We start from the raw sequence: 18,688 nt of genomic DNA, 5'->3' as shown, positions 1-18,688 counted from the left end.
GTAGCTATGGGTTTGGTTTCTAAATTCACCATTATTACCCTCCCATTAAACTGCAGGTATTTTTTTAACACACATTCCAGTATTCTTTCTAAGTATTATTCCTACCCCAACATTACCATTTAGCAATCATGAGTGTATCATTCTGTAACTTCCAATGCAAAAGTCTCCTTATTGAGGTCACTTCACTTCACAGGTTCCTAATACTGAGAGGTTCATTCTTTGCAATTCCACCTTCAAATTCTCTACCCTACCGCAGGTTCAAAGTTATCTATCATTCCATTTCCCTATCCTTAACATTCTATCACATTTGACTGATGTATCACCTCGTGTAGTCCCTTCCAGAAGACTTGAATGGGGTACTTTTTTACCACTGCATTCGAAATGTGGTGCTACCGAAGAATGATGAAGATAAAATGGATTGACTGTGTGAGTAACCAGGAAGTGCTAAGGAGAGTAGGAGAAAAGAGAAGCCTCCTAAAAACATTAAGCAGAAGAAGGGACAACTTAGTTGGCCACATTTTAAGGCACGATGGTCTGATGAAGACAATCGTTAAAGGACAAGTGGAAGGGAAAAAGGGCAAGGGACGGCCCCGAATGAGTTATATAGGACAAGTTATAAAGGATGTAAAAGAGAATAAATATGTAGCTATAAAGAGATTAGCGGATAGGAGAGAGAAATGGAGAGCTGCGTTAAACCAATCTTAGGATTGTTGACTAATGATGATGATGATGTAATATTTTATTCAAATGACTCCCATCATCCCACTACATAAAAATGAGTGGTGAATCTGAGACTCCTTGGGGTGATAATGTGGTGGTTTCCCCTTGCCTTCCACATCACAGCACTACAGCCATTGGAAGCAAATGTTCCACAACCGCAGTGTAACGTGCATCACTGTACCAGCCAATATGATCTCCAGGTTAGCAAATATGAAGAAGAGTAGTTGCCCTCTCCCCCAAGCAATGAGAGGCATAATAGTTGGCAGCTGTCAGTCACCAAGTCAATACACCTTCACAGGTTTTGTATAATTTAAATGGCCAACTTCACCCACGGATAGACCAATCCCTACCCAATAGACCAAGACTCAGATCTCTGTCACTTTTTATTCCAGACTGCTTATTCGATGAGTAAACTCACTTATCTCGCAGCTAACCTTTATATGTAGAGGTCAAACCACTATCCGCAACCTGGTGGATGCTAAAGTTAAAGTATTAAGAATAACCAATGTTCTGTAATTTGATTCTCGGTGCGATTGCCAGATTTAAAGATCAAGACTATATAGCTTTGTTTCATACAGCTTGGAAAAATACTGCCCGATGAAGAAAATTATGGAAATAATTGCTGGACGAGAAGAGATCAAACTACTACAGAACTTCAGCACTGATGCATGGATGCAATCAGGACTAATGATCTAAACGTGTAAAGCTGCCGTGCTGCACACTTAAACGTGTGACTCACAGTATGTCTCAGTAGAATCATTATTGTCTTGGGAATGATGGGATAAGTAGAGGAGGGGGTGTGGTGGGCAGAAGGGAGGGGTAATGGATAAATACTTAAAAGAGACAAGGGAGCGGGAATGTTAGGCAGAAAAGAGAGCTACTAGCAAACTGTTTACATAGAATACTTCATTAGTTTTTTCAGTTTAAAAACAATTGATTGATCTCTAATCTGACAAATATTACTTAGGCACAAAATTTGTGATCCAGAAATTTTATTCCATCTCTTGGTAATAATTTGGCAAGCTTAGGAAAAAATGCTTTCTAAGAGACAGAACTTTCTACGACATTTAATGCTAGACACTGTTCATTTTACCATTGCAGGTGAGCTGGTGTGGCTAAAGCAAGTGGGGACGAGGAGAAGGTAATTTTCTCGACACATGACTTTCCCTTTGCCAATCAGCAGAAAGCAGGTGTTGCCAAGGGCTTCGGAAATTCAGTCGCTCTCAGACCTCTGTTAACTCCGTGAATCTGATTGTGGAGCTGTGTTTCATAGCCTCATACTTTCTCCTTGTGTCTCTTTAAGTATGCCCTTCACCAATGGAGCCACATTCAGTGTGGTAGCTGATGATGTCATGGAATTCTGTGAAGAGATTCTCCTTAATACCTTCAAAATGAGTTAGAATATCATCTCAGCACCTTAAACTCTCTTGTCTCAAAATACCTTTAGGCACCCATGACACTCATTTACAGAGACAAACTAAGGTGGCAATGTACATTTGGCAATGCTAAGTTTGCTCTTGCTCTCTCTCAGTACTAAAATATTTTCGGGGGGGTTTATGGAATAGTAGACAAACATAAAATTATTTTTATAAGATAAATAAAATAGCGTATACGGTTAAATATACATATTTATCATAAATCTTAAACGAAAATATAAAAATATTATTATAAAATTGAATTTAGCCTTCTAGCTTTTTTTGCAGCGACCAAATGAATTAACTCCTCGGTGTCGATGTCAATTCTGCGGTCCCTCAGGAGGCTCATAAGTCACTCACCTCTCTACTTACATTCACATTCCATGACATTTCACAGCACTATTATTTCACACACTGCACCTACAAATTTGCTTAGATAATTATTGACTTAAGTCACATCGGACTACTAGATGTACTACATATATAATATCGTCATATGAGCACCAAGCGAGCATAAAGTAGGTAATATCTATTTAATATTTTTCATTTCGGGGAGGGGGGGGATCAATCCCCTTGATCCCCCCCTGGCTACGGCCTTGCCCGCAAACAGGATTGTAGGGGTGAAAGGGTAAAGTGAACAGAATATTGGGGTGCACAAAAAGAGGCGCATGGAGGAGTCTCTCAGAGGAGAGTTGCATGGAGGCATTCAGCATGAAGAGTGAGTTGAGCTCAAAGGGGGACTTACAAATATATAAGGGGTTAGGACTCTTTAACTGTGACGTGGGAGTCACTCTGTCCTTTCTGCATGGTCATAGTTTTGTTCTGACTCACTCAAAGTGCCCATCACTAAAGCAGCCCCCTTGCTAGGATCAAGCTTGGTGAGTTAGCACTCGTTATCTTTAGCAGAGATGTGTTGGGATGAAATGACTCTCTCTTTGAATTCACGGTGAATTTGAAATTCTAGAGATTGTGGTTCAGTGGATGTGGCGGAGCCTTTCGTTTCGAGCGCCGTCACCAAGGTCAGCCACCTGGCTGAGGTCCCTGGGACCCTGAGGTCCCTGCCGCTGCCGCCAGGGTACGCAGGACAGAGCGCCGGTAAGGTGCCGCGAGATTGAGACGCTCATGGAACGGCAAGGGAGAAGGACTTGAGACATAGACGAACTGTATCGCTAACCATCCAAATAAACGTGGTCGGATTTACTTCCGTTTAATTTATTGAAGTGAGGTTAATCACCTACATATCCCTAACCCCTTCAGTGGACTTATTGAGTACTGAGAAAAAGAAGTCTACTGAGGCATGGCAAATCCTTCTGGATCCTTGACAATTGAGTCTTGGTGACATCATGCTAGGTGTGGTGAATGAATTCCTTTGGCACCAGACAGTCCCAGAAACTTACACGATTGCTCTGGGTCCCTGAAATGCTTATTATCAAAGATATTATCTTCTGAAAAAAAAACTTCAGAAGAGAATCATCAAGGGAAAATCCATCATTCTAAAATGCACAATTTACTGGTATGGTGTTACTCAGTCCATCTCAAAAGGTTCCAAAATTATCTTATTAAAATTATTATGGCAAGCCTGTTAAGCACAGCAGGAAGATGACAAAGATAGATCTGGGTTGAATAGTGTACCTGTATGTTATGAGATCATATGATTGATGGAAATAGCCATTGCAGCAACATTATTTACTTAGGGAATCATAGTACTCAGAGTTGGATCTACAATACTAACAGGATAAGAGGGGAAAACCAGTTAAAGAATTAAGCTTTTTTTGTTGGACATGTCATTAGATTGTCTTAGGTCAAATTGAGAAGCTCAGTTGATAAGTACATGTAAAGAATTGTTTAGTCTCAACACAAGAGCAGTTCCACTGTTGATAGATGGGATTCTTCCCATCTTTGCATTTTTGACTCTTGAGTTAAAAATGCAAGGGACATAAGGGTGCAGGGCAGTAAAATTCCAAATGAGAGACTGGAGTCCTAGAGCCCAAAGCACCCAATGCATTGGGGGCAGAACCACGTTTAATGTGATGAAGGCCAGGGACAACCTGGCACATCATTCAGGGAAAAATGTATCCAAACTGAAAACCCTATTTAATTCCTGGAAAAAAATGTTGCTTTAATGTTAAAATTAAATGAATTTTGATCATTTTGGCATTCCACCATTTTTACACTCCTGGAAATGACATTTCTTCGCCAGTTTGTGAAATGAATTGTTATTACATTCAAGGTTCTTGAGCGACATCTAAATGTTCATCAGTCACCTGGTTTGTTAGCTCATATATATTCCCATGTTTATTGCATATATTGAGGAGTTCTACAAGCTTTATTCGGAAGACTTTCCCTGGAGTCTATAAATAGGCTTATCACAAACCTACCCACGGCACACACAGTAGATATTGTTGTAATGGATTGGTTAACCAATAAATTTATTCTTCCGTTTTGGATATATATATAAATATAAATAATCAATGCAACACTAACCTGGAATGCATTAGCCATCCTTCCTGGAAGAGGAACATCATTCGCAGATTTGAAAAACTTCTAAATTTCAGACTCATTTTTCTCTGATGCTGCTGAGTTTGCCCGAGAAGGATACTGTAACAGTAGCATGGAAGAAGAATATTTGGTAGAGATGAAGTTATAGCAGCACTGGTAAGTCATTCCTCTCCCTCAGTATTAAAAAAAACATTATGATATTATGGCTACTGGATATCGTTTGCATTTATTGGGAGCCATCAACTTACCTAAACAAATATGTTACGCACGTGGGAAAAGTTCAATGAGCCCTGATTATTCTCTCCCTCCATAAATACTGTCTCTCCATGGCTTAAATTACAGTAATAGTTACCAAAAACTTACTCACTCTTTCGGTTGAGCTTCACTTTTTCACATAAATATTCTGGCGGGCTTGGTATTACAGGAGTATGTATGAAGTTGCTACTTGAGGACATTAATCACTGCGTATATAAAGCAATGAAGTATTACTACTAGTTAAACTGACATAAGCGATAGAAAAATGAACTTAAATCCTTCTAAAGACAAATTTGGGGTATTATGAAAGTATAAAAGAACTTATATACATTATAGTAATGAACTTAATGGAACTTGAACCGTCCGTTGAAGTGCGCGGCTAAAGCTATGAAATCACATAGCGCGCATGGCTCAACAACCAATTGGCAACAACGGAACAACGACGACTGACGTCACTGTAGCAATCCGTCGTGAAATGAGATGTTAATTTTGAGTGTTGATCTATGTTTTGCACCCTGTGTTTTAATGTTGTTGCACAGCTGCCATAGACATGTAATTATAGATAATTATGATATTTTTCTTGGCACCATCCTGGTTAAAATGCATTTAGTAAACCCTGGCATTCATCTATTTTGAAATCATGTTGAAATGTAATGTTTACTTTTAGAGCAATCACTGCATTTGAGTGTTAACTTAGTTTTTAGTTATAGTGTGATATTAAAAATATATTGAGTTCGTCATTACATAGCACTAACATCGTACTTTACAGTATGCACGGATTAATGAATGTAGCCATAAACCTTCCTTGGATTATAAAATAACCTAAACTAATTGGCAGACTTGGTGGCATTGGCGACAAAAGTAGGTGCTGTTTGATTTCCGATGAAATTGCCTTTCATCTAGCTTCTACTGGCAAAATATGCATGAAAGTATCAGTATGCTGCATGCCATTTCCTAACGTAGATCTGTCATGTTTTCTCTCGAGTGACTACCGCGAGCAGTAGATATTACTCTTTTTCAATATATTGTTGCACAATGGTATTAATTTCACGGTTTAATTAAAAAAGAACCCAGTGTATTCCAAGATTTGTACATTTTGTGTGTGAATATTTCAGGGCATCCAGGAGAATTGAGATATGCCATTGTACAAGTTACCTCAAACGTTATACTCAGTTGCTTTGAAAATAACAGAGGTTCTAGTGGAGACAGCATGCATAAATATCGAAAGTTGGTATGGAAATTTCGACGCAGACGTATGTAAGTTTCAGGTGGAATCTTTGAAAAAATATCTGTCCTGTAACTTGTCAAGCACTGTGCTGGATGATCTGTGTGAACATCGAAGCGAAGAGAAACATTCTCTTCGTTTGGATAATAGAATACGGTTAGCAATTCACATGCACAGAAATGTGAGGAAGTTTTCTGTTGACATTGCCACATCAAAGTGTAAGTTTCCTGTTGATGATCCATTTTGGATCGATCATTTGTCACAAATACCGTTTATAACAGCCCTTGATTTGCATCTTATATGCACAGATGAAATTTTAGAGGTTATTGGGAGATGTTGCCCATTGCTAGAGGAAATAAATATTGTATCTCGCCTGGAACAAGATAAAAGAGCCAAATCTTGTACATTTAATGCCCTCAAACTCAAGTTTTTCGTGTCTGATGAGGGACTGGCACATTTAAGCCACTGCAGAAAGCTTAAAAAACTCGCTATGAACAAAATGCTTCGAAGCCATTATGTAGGAAGGATGATGACTGACAATGGAATCAGAAAATTACTCAGAACACTCCCTAACCTTCAATTCATCAGCTATGGAGATACAGGAACTGTTATAGCCCAGGGTATGGAAGATATAGGCTCTTTAAATCTTCAGGGTCTGAGTGATTTCCATCCCAGTCCCTTCCATATTGAAGCTGCTGCCCGCTTGTGCCCAAAGTTGCAGTATCTTAGTCTCAGTATGCCTACGGGAAATATGTCACAAATCGATGGTAGCGGTGGTAATGAGGAAGGTGGTGTGGTTCTCCAAGCTTTATCAAGAAGTACTATCTGTGTTTCAGGTTTGGAGTTGTGTCAGTTCAGATTTGAGGAAAATATGCTTAATTTATTGAAAGTTAAAGGTGAACATATTACCAACTTGGAACTTAATACAAGTAATGCTATGAGTTCAAAAGATGTAATTTCTATTGGTAGGAATTGTCCATTCATCCAAGGTTTGTGCATAAAAAATATGGGTCCTGAGCCAGCGTCAGCCAAGGTTAATTCTTGGAATTTCTGCAATAGCTTTGATGGCAAATTTCCTCCATTTTCATGCCTTTTGGGATTACAACTTAATGGCCAGGATTGGAACCCAGAAATAATCCTTTTAGTGTGTTTATCATATGCATTCCGGCTAAAGACTCTCAGCTTGCAAAATTTTTCATATTTAAACTTACTTGATAAGATCATGAGTCGAATATTTTTCATTAATCCTTTAAAAGATCTTATTGCGCTATACCTATATGTGGGTTGCCCACTTTCTTATAATGGAATCCAACAGGTTCTTGAGAACTGCCCTAAAATAAACCAGCTTACTTTCGTGGAGCATGAATTTTTACAGTCCGAGGATGTTGCACTGCTTAAGGAAGAAGTTCAGAAGAGTAATTTTGACCTAAATATTTGTTCTCTGGGTGTTAATTAATAGCTGATTATAGTTTGCCAACTACTGCCAATTTGCAATCAATGTTCGATCTAGCACCATAAATGACTTTGTTTACCTATTTATATTTATTTTTTTGCTATGAATTTGTAAATATGTACAAATAAATTTTAAATAAATTGATGTTTACCAAATTGCGAAACAACTGTTTTATTTATGTTGTAAGTTGTCACCCAGATATTAGACCTTTGATATCTTCGGGACTTTTCTCTCAAAATTGCAGAAATACCTTTTGTTGCTTTATTTAGCAGGAAATGTCTAATCTTGTTTATTCTAGTGAAGCCTATCAGATATTTTTTTAATATTTGCCCTCTGATTAGGCATAAGAGCTCTTGATATCATTGGCAACAAATGCCTTGTTTCAGTATTTCATATCCCTGATAAAAATAAACTCCACCATGGTGGGTAGTTACCCTTGCACAACCCATGCCCTACCCACCATTAAGGGTAAGGGAAGGATAGAAAAATCCTTCGTCTACCCTTCCTTGGAACTCCTTCCCATACCATCCGTCTACCCTTCCTCTTCCCACCATTAAGGGGAAGGGAAGGGTAGAAAAATCCTTCGTCTACCCTTCTTTGGAACTCCTTCCCATACCATCCGTCTACCTTTCCTCTACCCACCATTAAGGGAAGGGTAGGAATATCCTTCGTCTACCCTTCCTTGGGACTTAGCATTTATTGCTGAGGAAAACATATCTTGAAAGTGTCTCCTCAGCTACTTTCACCTGCTAAAGAGTATGTATTGAGTTCTGTACAAGAACATAAGCAGTCTTTGAAAGCAAAGATAGATGGGCTGCACAATTAATCTTTAAAATTCCCCTAAGGAAAGCAATAATATACATATTCAGTGGCATAGCCAGGGGTGGGGTCCGGACCCCTCGCCCCCGAAATATAAAAACACAATCATTTTCCTTCATAAAAGAAAACAAAATATTGAAAAATAATGAATTTAAAAAATATTTCTTTAACTATTGAAGTTTTTCGATTATGAAAAGTGTTTGAATTAGTTTAAAACCCATTACTTAGTATCCTTTTTTTCAAAAATTTCCCCAGCTGGTTTTGGACCCCCCCCACCCCTGAACAAAATTCCTGGCTATGCCACTGTACACAATAGTTTCTATAATTGTGTGAAAAAAGCTCATTTAGAAGTTCTTTCATTCACATTTTTTGGATGTAACCTATTTGTGTGGCTGACATTGCAAAAGTGATGTTTGGTATTTGAATGCCGATCTTATTTTCTGAAACGAAATAGGTGTGGTAGAAAAAAAGTCACAGCTTTCTTCCACATAGGCCCAGGTGCGAATCTCATCTTAAGATTTTGTAGTATAAGTTCCGTCGAAAGCTGAGGTTATTAAGGCGCTGCTTCATCATCCTCCAATATGTAAGTTCTGGATTCAAGACCATGTGAAGGCTAATTTTTTTTTCTGTCTTATAATTTTAGAAATCACTGTTACAACTCATCCCCATTCGTTTAATTTAGTTGCTTAGCGATTTTTTATATTTTTATGTTAATTATGGATTTTTAGTTTTTATATTAGTCCTACCCTTCATTGAGGCTGGCCCAACCCTTCCCCTACACTCCAGGAAGGAGAGGGCCTACCCACCAATGTTCTAAAATACCCTTCGTCTACCCTTGCTGAAGGGTATAGGGAGGGTACACCTATCCTTCCTTTACCCTTCATCGAGGCTGACCCAACCCTTCCTCTACCCTTCCCCTACACTCCAGGAAGGAGAGGGCCTACCCACCAATGTTCTAAAATACCCTTCATCTACCTTTGCTGAAGGGTATAGGAAGGGTACACCTATCCTTCCCTTACCCTCATTGGAGGGTAGGCCTCTCCACAATGGAGGAGTTTATTTTTATCAGGGATGGCCCCAGTGGAGATTAAGGTTGTTGTTGTGGGGGTTCCAGTTCATCACTTTCAGCAGCACCTCACCAGTATGTAATCTCGATAATAATATTTGAGATCCAAATGGAAAGACAGTGGGTGGTGGGAGCATCTGTTTGGGTCTGGTCGCCTGTTTTTCATCTCAAATAGCTTGAGAAGTTGGTGACTGATAAAGAAACTGAGAAATGCAGGCAGTGGCGTAACTATGAAGGGGATAGATCCCCCAAAGCCTCAGAGAAATAAGAAAATGAATTAAATCTATAGTCTAGTTTTGACATACTATATTGCATGCAAATTTTATAGTACTCCAATGTTATCCCTGTTGTGATGATTTCCCGTGGAATTACAAGTAAGACCCAAGCCTATTGCGTGGGGGGGGGAGAGAGTCTTCCCCCAAAGCATATTCCTAGTTGCACCTCTTAATACAGGTATCTTTTTCTTCAAGCTTATCAGAAAATTGCTGAACAAGCCCTTTTTCCAGTTTTGATGACTATGTATGTTCATATGCATTTTCAAGGATAGTGCGGAAAAATCTGGCATTCTGTCTAGAATTAGCTCCACAAAGAATTTTGAGGAACAGGCAGTTACAGATCTGGAGAGGGGTTACTGAGTCTTGTACCCTTGATCACATTCCTCCAATGAAAAAATCATTTAATACAAATGTTTGCAATGATCATTAACTATCATTAATTATATTAACCTGAATACTAAAGATAACTTTGTTTTCATTTGCTTTAGTGATATTTTATTTACTTTGATTTTACTTTTACATTTATTTTGATGATATTTATTGCCAAAATTGAGTTGTCCAAGGCTTAAAAGGTGGACAATTGACCCTGGGAATAGGGAATGAGGCTCTGAGTATATTAAGACTTGCTGAAGAATAAAGCATCTGATTGATGATTGATCTCTGCTGTAATCAATCAGATGAATGAAGTATCTGATTGATTATAGTAGAGGTATTAAAAAATGCAGAAGAAAAGACCTTAAAGCAGCTGTACAAAATCATAAGTGAAATGTATTCAAACAGTGAAATACCGAATGACTTCAAGAGGAACATTATAATCCTGTTTCCCAATGGAAAAAGAGCGGAGAACTTAGAAATTTTTTTAGCAATAATGCCTGACTACACATGCGTTGATGATAATGAAAAGAATTGTTACAGAAGAATAGAATGAAGATTGGAAGAGTGCGTGGATGAGAACCAATTCAGAAAGGCACTAGAGAAGCGGCATTGGCTCAAATGCTGCTCATTGAGAAGAAAATGGAAAAGTCGACATTCATGGCATTTGTAGACATACAGAAGGCAATTGGCAATGTGGATTGGAATGCAATGCTTTGAATTCTGAAAAAAAATTGAGTTCTTTACAACAACAGAAGAACCATCCACAGTTTATACAAAAGCCAAGAAGCAGTTAAAATATCAGGACCCTGCAGTCGTGAAGAAGCAAGCATTAGGAAAGGAGTGAGACAAGGCGCCATCTATAATTTTTGTCATTTCTATCTTTGACACTGTAAACAAGCCACAATGCTGTTTGTTTAAATAATTTAAAATTAACAATGGTAGTGAGGGATGCGGAAAAGAAAAACGAGGTAGTCGTGTATGGAGAGAAGGAAGAGATAGATGTGTTATAAAAAAAAAGATTGGGAGAAAAGCTTAAGTAGTGGTGTATTGAGAGATCGGAGGAAGAGATACGGTAGAACTCGAGATCGGCAGAAAGAAGAAAAGGACGCAGAGAAAAAGCAGGCGCCTACGAGAGGGAAAGAGACCGGAGGAAGGGGATACGGCAGAACTCAAGATTCCCACTGGTGCAGTTCATGGCAGTGGCTCAGTGAGTGGTAGTACGGGTAGTACAAATGGGATTGTAATAGTCATGGCGGCTTGTTGATGTTGTTTTTGATTACGAGTTTTAAATAATAAAAAATTGTTTATAAAGTGTAATAAGTATTGGTTAAGTTAGAGAAGGAAAATTAATTAAAATGTTACAACACCTGTAATTTTCAGCATTAAAATGGAGAAAGCCACTAATGAAATCAATAAAAAGGTGCCAGGAGTGAAATTCCATGTAGGAAAATTATACTTTTATTTGCTCATGACATAAGAGTCAAGAGAAGGATTCGGAGAAGATTCTGGCAAATATGTGTAGGATTATGGGTAAATATTAGTGGAAAATTAGCACCAAGAAAACTAAGTAGATGCAAACGTGAAAATTAAAATAGGGAAACAAAAATGGAAAGAAATGAAAGAATTCATTTGGGCTGCAGAATAACTAGCACTGGAAGAAGCAAGAAAGAAATTATTAGTAGAATAGCCCAGGCAAATTGAGCATTCCATCAAAAGAAAGATCTACTTACAGCGAGAAATTTACGCGTAGAAGTAAGGAAACAATCTATTAGAACTTAAAACACTCGCAGTATGCTACAGAAGTGAGGTATGGACAATGGCAACAGCAGAAAAAAAAGAAGTTGAGGCTTTCTGTGGTGCTTCTGAAGAATGATTAGGATCAAATGGATCGACTGAGGAAGTACTAGGAAGAAAAGAGATGAGAAAACCTTGATAAGTAGACCAAACAACCTAATCAGCCTATCTTGAAATGTGATGGCCTAATGAAAACAATTGTCAAGGGACAGTTAGATGGCAAAAATCGAAAAGAAAGTCTGCAAATAAAATATGTATATGGAATAGGTAAAGCATATGATAGAGAAGAAATAATGAGATGTGAAAAGATTAGCTGATAGTATGGAGAGCTGTGTCAAACAAATCTTAGGATTATCGACCAATGATGATAAGGAGTTCAAACGGAGGGCAAGATATGTGATAAGAGCAAAGAAAATCACTTAGCCCTGACAAATCAAGTGAGTTACTAGTCTGTATATAGGTAGATATATACATATTTACATGTTGCATTGCCCAGAATGATTTTTAAACTAACCTCTTAAGTGCAGAAAGTCCGAGGAATCTATCATAAAATGCTGTTTGGGTTTGTAATTGGGTCACATTCTCCTGAATGTCCATGTTGTCCATTGTCACCGTGTCGTAATGACGCAGGATGACAAGGCCTATGGAATGTCAGCAGAGATGAAGGATTTATTTTTTTTTCTTCGTATCTTGACCTCGTTTAATACATGTTAAAATATTTCCTGGAGTTTAGGTAAAACCTAAACATTTTAACATGAGATGAAGGATATGACTTGGTGGCAAATCTGAAGAGCCTTTCTGGGTATTTCTTTGGTGAAGTCTGAGGTTTATCTTTACCAGTTAGCACATGTCCCCTGTGGCATCACTCACCATAGTGGATCACACCTTACTTCCTTCCTGTGCGACAGCAATTTTACTTCATTTTTTTTTCATTTAATAACTGTCACTACTTGGCGTAACTATAAGTTAAAAGCAAAACATGTCTATCCCATACAAGGTAACCTATGTGGTGCAACTGGGAGTGTGATCATGAAAATAGTTTTCAATGCGAAAACAATAATGGTGGCTGGGGTTCCTCCGAAAGGCAAAGGAAGGATCCTCATCTTGATGGTCAGGAAAAAGTGTTAAGGCCACACACTAATCCCTTTTGTGAGGACCAAGTAAAAGCATGTGACTTAAGAAAGGATGCCCGTAAAATCTAAGGAATCCTGTCCTTTGTTAGTGACTGATGGTCAAGCATAGAAAAATGATATTCCATGATATTTGAGTTGTGGATTACATTATGGAATTGAAACTAACGAGGATGCTAAGATGCCACACAAGTAGACATTTATCAAATGATTCTGCAAAGAGGGCATTGATTCCAATTAGTTGACTGTGGACTATGAGTTAAACAGCCTGATGTTGAAGGAGATGAAAGTAAAAACAGAGCCTGGCTGTGGCATCTCAAAACTATGCATCGCAATAAATAAAAGTATTTTAAAAATTTGCAATTTTGCCAGCAACAGGCAATACACGGACTCATTGATCAACAATCAAGTTCAGAATGGAAGTGTGTCACAAAAAGACCAGGGGAAAACAAAACCACTGAATTTTTATGCCTGATTGAAATGTTTGTATGATCTCTAAGGAAAAGTGCATATATTTTTGAAAATGATATATTTGTGCAAGTAAACTGATTTATCTCTGCTGTTTCAGATTTCATTTAATTTATCAAATTTGATACTTGAGATAAAAGCATTCCTTTTAGTTACTTTTAATTCCAACTCAGAATTACCTATTGCCTAAAAGCATTCTGAAAAAAAAAAACAATCCTCCAATGGCAACCTCTAGCTTAGGGACACCTCTCTCTTAAAGACTCATTTTTGTGGACTGTTACTGTTCACAAGAGAGAAGTATCATTGTGATTATGAAATATTTTGTATGAACATTTTTACAATGAAAACATTTTTACATAGTTACGTATATGCACAGTAATTTACACCTGCGGCTATAAGGGCATATGATTATTATGCATCCTTTCAGGCATGCAATATTAGCAAATTTCATAGAAAACAAAATAATGTAAGAGTTGGGAGAGTATTAATGCTGCATGCTCTAATTCACTCTAATTCTTCAATTATACAATAAAGAAGTTATTCTTAAAGTGATCACTCTCAAGGCCTTCCTAAATGTAGAGATAAATTTTTCACAGAAATAATGACTGCAAAGGCAGTGATAATATCAAGAAAGAAAATAATTACAGTTTCGAGCAATTCTTGAATATTTTATTATTTCAACTTGTCAAACTTCTGCTAGGTTGAAAGTATATATTTACATTTTTTGTATCAATCAAGAAAATCCAAAATATTTTGGATTATTGCTCCATGAATTGTATGAAGAATATTCAGCATGTATAAAAACAAAAAATCACTCAAAAACTCTTCTATCCACACTGAAACAAAATAGATGATGAAGAAGCACTCACACTAGCCTAGTTAATTACACACTCATACCATGGGATATTGTACAGGAATGTTTATGAGTCCAACATGCATGAAGATTCACTATAAAAAAATGTTTACAACAAAGTGAGGTAAACTGATCGATCTCGAATCTTGCCAAACCGAAGTTCTCTGAGAGCTCGCTGAGCCTCAGACGGGCTCACAAATGCCACACGAGCATCACCAGTGGGCATACCCTGATCACTGTAACGTCTTATTACATTCTCTCGTGAAACATCAAAACCACGGAAGAATTCCAGGATTTCTTCCACTCCAGCCTTATAGGGAACATTCTCCATAGCGATGACACATCCAGGCTTCCCAAACCCTTCCACTGCCGGGAGATCGGGACCTGGTCCAGGCCCACCCATCATCCCTGAAGGTGGCATTCCATCATGGAGGGGTGTACTACGTATGGCCATAAGAGGTGCAGGACCTGACATTGGGTGCCGACCTAGTAAGGGTGGCCTCGAGCCTGGACCTGATCCCCCACCTTGAGGGTTTCCTGGGCTGAGGGAAGCAGGGTTATGCCCGAGGAGCCCTTGAGCTACTCGTGCCATGGGACCTCTCTGACCCATGAGGCTAAGTGGTGGACCATGAGGGTCCGAAGTGCCACCATTGTGAAGGTGGTCCTGAATGTCCATGGGGATTGGTTCCTGGTTGGGCCTGGAATTATTTGTCAGACCAAGGGCCTCATTCATCTCAGCAATGGGTACAGCCTGCACAATTATATTGTTCTTACCCATTGGTGAGTTTGACTTAGATACGGCCCTCATAATTTCTTCTTGGCTGCCTAATTCACAAAATGCATCACCAGAAGGATTACCACATGTGTCAAGCATTATGTGTATTCTAAAAGGTACAATCCCTGTGTCTGAAAAAAAGTCTAGGATTTCCCTGTCACTTGCACAGTCTGGGAGTCCTCTCATTATGATACACTCCATTGTGGGGGTTTTAGAGTCATTATTAGGGCTTTTCTCACTGGGTTTGATTTCATCATTCATTGATTTGTCAGAGGGTGTTTCCTCACCCTTTGACTTGATGATATCAAGAGCCTTCTTGACCTCATTGAGCTTGTCGGTACTTGAGCGAACAACACTAAGGGGCTTCTGGTCCATTGTGAACTTATTATTAAGAGCTTTATCAGCATCTTCTGGAGTACTAAACTGAACATATGCACGTCCTTTGCCATCTTTACATTTTTCTAGCACTATATCTACAAGAGGAAAATCCTTTAAAATTTTCATAACATCTTGCTCTTTAGCATAATGAGGAAGGCCTATTATAGCTAAGCACTCTCCCCCTCTAGCAATTTGGTTACCTCCACTGTTGTACACAGGATTTCTATTAGGTCTGTAGGAATCAATAGCTTTCTCGAATATCTCATCATCTAATGAGAGTACTTCTACTGCAGACCCCTGCATAAGTTTCCCATTCAAGTTGAGGGCTATCTCCCTGTCAGGGGCATTCACGAATTTAACATAGCATATTCCAACCCTGTTGCCATGATTGTCATTGATCACCTTGAGCCCCGAACTTGAGATATGGAGACCTTTAAAGAATTCACGCACTTCCCTGTAGCCTGCTTCAAGAGGCATGTTCCTCACTTCAACACAGAAACCACCACTCATTCTACCCCGATGGGGAGGTTTGTGGTCACTAAACCTCTCATTGGGCGTATTCTCCCCACCAAACCTACTGAAGGGTCTATCGAATGGAGGATGATTTCCACGGTGAAATTCTCCTCCCTCAAAATGTCCAGGTATGTTTCCATCCCTTCCACCCATAAACTGCCGTCTGTCCATGGGACCCCTTCCCTCAAAATAAGGATTTCCTCTTCCCATGAAATGTCCACCCCTATTTCCACCTCCTCCTCCCCTTTCCATATGGGATGGATCCCTTCCATTACCCCGGAAAGGAGGTCTTCCACCACCCTGGTGCCCCTCGAACATCTCTGGGCGGCCATCAAATTCTTTCTGGTCTTCTTCTCCAAACTGTCCCATTGGCCTCCCTTGATTGAAGCCCTCATTACGTGGGCCCCAACCACTAGGTCGCATGCGTGGGGGTCCATCCTGTCCTCCTGGCATTCCACCATCTGGCGGAAACCTTTCATTTCGGGGAAACCTGGGACCCGCATTACCAGGAAACCCTCCAGGAGCAGAATCTGACATCATAGGGCGACCCCCTATGTTGGCTCCACCATCAACAGGCATATCAGGGGCCACTCCACCAGGAAGGTCTGCATTGCGTGGCATTTGGTTGTTCATTCCTCCAGGCATACCCCTGGGTCCACCTCCGGGCAGCTGAGCTTCTATTGGCCAGTCAGGCTTAGCTTCTGACTTCTGGCCTTTCTCCTCTGCACCATTTGTCATTCCCTTATGCATGGATGGGTTGGGCCCCATCGGTTGAGGTTGTGGCATTTGAGGTGGCTGCCCTGCCTTCTGCTGGGGAGAGGAAGGGTGAGATGGGGACTGAATGGCACCACCAGATGGTTGGGACAAGAGCGCTGGAGGTCTTTGGGGGTTAGGGCCAGGTCTACCTCCAATTTGCCGACCTGGGGCAGGGTAATGGGCCACAACGACTATATCATTCTGATCCTTGCTGTTTGGTCCAGAATTTCTCTTATCCGCATCATCTCCTGTGCTGTCCCGATTCCTCTCGGATCTGGAACTTCTGTCCTTATCTCTACTCCGACTGCGATCCCTGGACCTGCTCCTCCCTCTCCGACGACCTCCTCTGTCCCGGCTGCGACTACGGCTCTTGCTCCTATCACGACGACGACGACGATGATCCCTGCGGTCACGACGATCACCATCACGTGAGTGGGAGCGCTCACTTCGGTCCCTTCCGCGGTCACTCCTATCATTGCGATCACGGTCTCCACCAGCAATATCTCGACCTGGACCCTCTCCAACCATGGGTTCACCACGTGGCATCCTCGCATCTTGAGGAGGTGGGGGCCGTGGAAGTATTCCACCAAGTTGTCCCATGCCAGGCATACCACCAGGCGCTGGTGGGCCTCCAGGTCCCATTGGCCCCATACCCGGATGACCCAACATGACAGGAGGCATTGGTTGACCAGGCTGGCCCATTGGCTGTCCCATAGGCTGACCCATAGGCTGGCCCATCGGTTGACCCATCGGCTGACCCATAGGCTGGCCCATTGGATGACCCATTGGTTGACCCATTTGCTGTCCCATTGGCTGCCCCATCGGATGACCCATCGGCTGGCCCATTGGTTGCCCCATTGCCTGGCCCATAGTTTGTCCCATAGGAGGTCCTAGAGGTTGACCATGCATGGGAGCTGAAGCCATGGGATGAGAGACCATGTGTGGAGTCGGCATAGGATGAGATGAGGCTGCTGTGGTTAGTGGAGATAAACCCATGAAGCCCTGCAACCCAACTGTCTGTTGTCTTGCCACTTCTATAACCTTCTGCATCTGTGCTCTTGAGCTCAAGAGGAGTCTTATCTTCACTTCTTTAATTTTGCCACCGTCCAGCATCATGGCTTGCCTAGCATCTTCATCAGTGCTGTAATGAGAAATTATTTCATGAATATGAGCATTGTAACTTCACGCTTTACATTTATGGCCAAAAGTTTGTAATTTAGCATTCAAAATTAATATTCCATTAGCTGTAGGTTTTAATTTTCAATGAAAATTATTGGAAATTAATCAATTTAAAAATTTAATTATTTTTCACTCCAAATAGAAAATTTGAAAAAGTGATACAAATATATAGGTGTATTTATCACCATGAGGTATAGGGATGATACGCAATGATACATTAACATCCTATGTTTTCTCACATAAATATATTAGAAGTATGTGGCATAATTGAGATTATTTTACTGAAAATGTGTTTTCATGTTACAAATTATTGCTAATACAAATATAATACCTAAATGTAATTATTATTCATTATTATGTCTACTTTAATCATATATTATAAATACTACTATAGTGTATAATAAGAATAAGTTAGAAATATAAATTAAAAATTTCCAATATTTTGTTCCCGATACAAAATCAACCTCTGTAGTTTCCAGATTTTGTCATGGAAATGTAATATAATAATATACTCATATAAATCCAGGTTTCATGGTACCTAATGTGTGCGCACAATGCCTGGTATTCAACCCACCTGGCATTGAAATAATGCAACCAATACATACCTCACCACATTTGAATAAATGACAAAGCTTACACCATCACGATCCAATGATGAGTTTCATTGTAGTTACCAGTTCTCTTACAGAAATAAGTATGGTCACCCAGAATTTTTTTAAAGAAGCAAGCCTTCACTTTAT

At 39.8% G+C, this 18,688-nt stretch overlaps 2 protein-coding genes across 6 annotated transcripts in view; one reads left to right on the top strand and one right to left on the bottom strand.

Annotated features, from left to right (window-relative positions):
• The first annotated feature begins 5,317 nt into the window (after positions 1-5,317).
• On the top strand, positions 5,318-7,722 carry LOC124158728. 3 transcript variants are annotated; one of them, XM_046533990.1, is made up of 3 exons: positions 5,318-5,441; positions 5,659-5,750; positions 6,005-7,722. In XM_046533990.1, the coding sequence occupies exon 3, from the start codon at positions 6,026-6,028 to the stop codon at positions 7,568-7,570; it is 1,545 nt and encodes a 514-aa protein (XP_046389946.1). In that variant the 5' UTR covers positions 5,318-5,441; positions 5,659-5,750; positions 6,005-6,025; the 3' UTR covers positions 7,571-7,722. The 3 variants fall into 3 exon arrangements, with proteins under 3 accessions (XP_046389946.1, XP_046389948.1, XP_046389947.1); XM_046533991.1 differs by lacking the exon at positions 5,318-5,441 and adding an exon at positions 5,448-5,539; XM_046533992.1 differs by lacking the exon at positions 5,659-5,750 and having other exon boundaries at positions 5,357-5,441.
• Positions 7,723-14,141: 6,419 nt separating this feature from the next.
• Positions 14,142-18,688, bottom strand: part of LOC124158727 (RNA-binding protein 12) — a 38,524-nt gene continuing 33,977 nt past the window's right edge. For all 3 annotated transcript variants that reach the window (XM_046533987.1, XM_046533989.1, XM_046533988.1), the window contains exon 3: positions 14,142-17,910. In XM_046533987.1, the coding sequence (XP_046389943.1) occupies positions 14,457-17,910 (3,454 nt within the window). In that variant the 3' untranslated portion in view covers positions 14,142-14,456. The remainder of the gene's footprint in view (positions 17,911-18,688) is intronic.

The sequence above is a fragment of the Ischnura elegans genome, chromosome 5 (assembly GCF_921293095.1).
Source record: "Ischnura elegans chromosome 5, ioIscEleg1.1, whole genome shotgun sequence".
Lineage (NCBI taxonomy): Eukaryota > Metazoa > Arthropoda > Insecta > Odonata > Coenagrionidae > Ischnura > Ischnura elegans.
The sequence above is the reverse complement of the archived record's forward strand: the minus strand, read 5'-3'. Positions and strand labels throughout refer to the sequence as shown.

Coding starts and splice junctions, on each gene's coding strand:
- LOC124158728 (XM_046533990.1), top strand. CDS start 6,026: ATGCCATTGTACAAGTTACCTCAAACGTTATACTCAGTTGCTTTGAAA.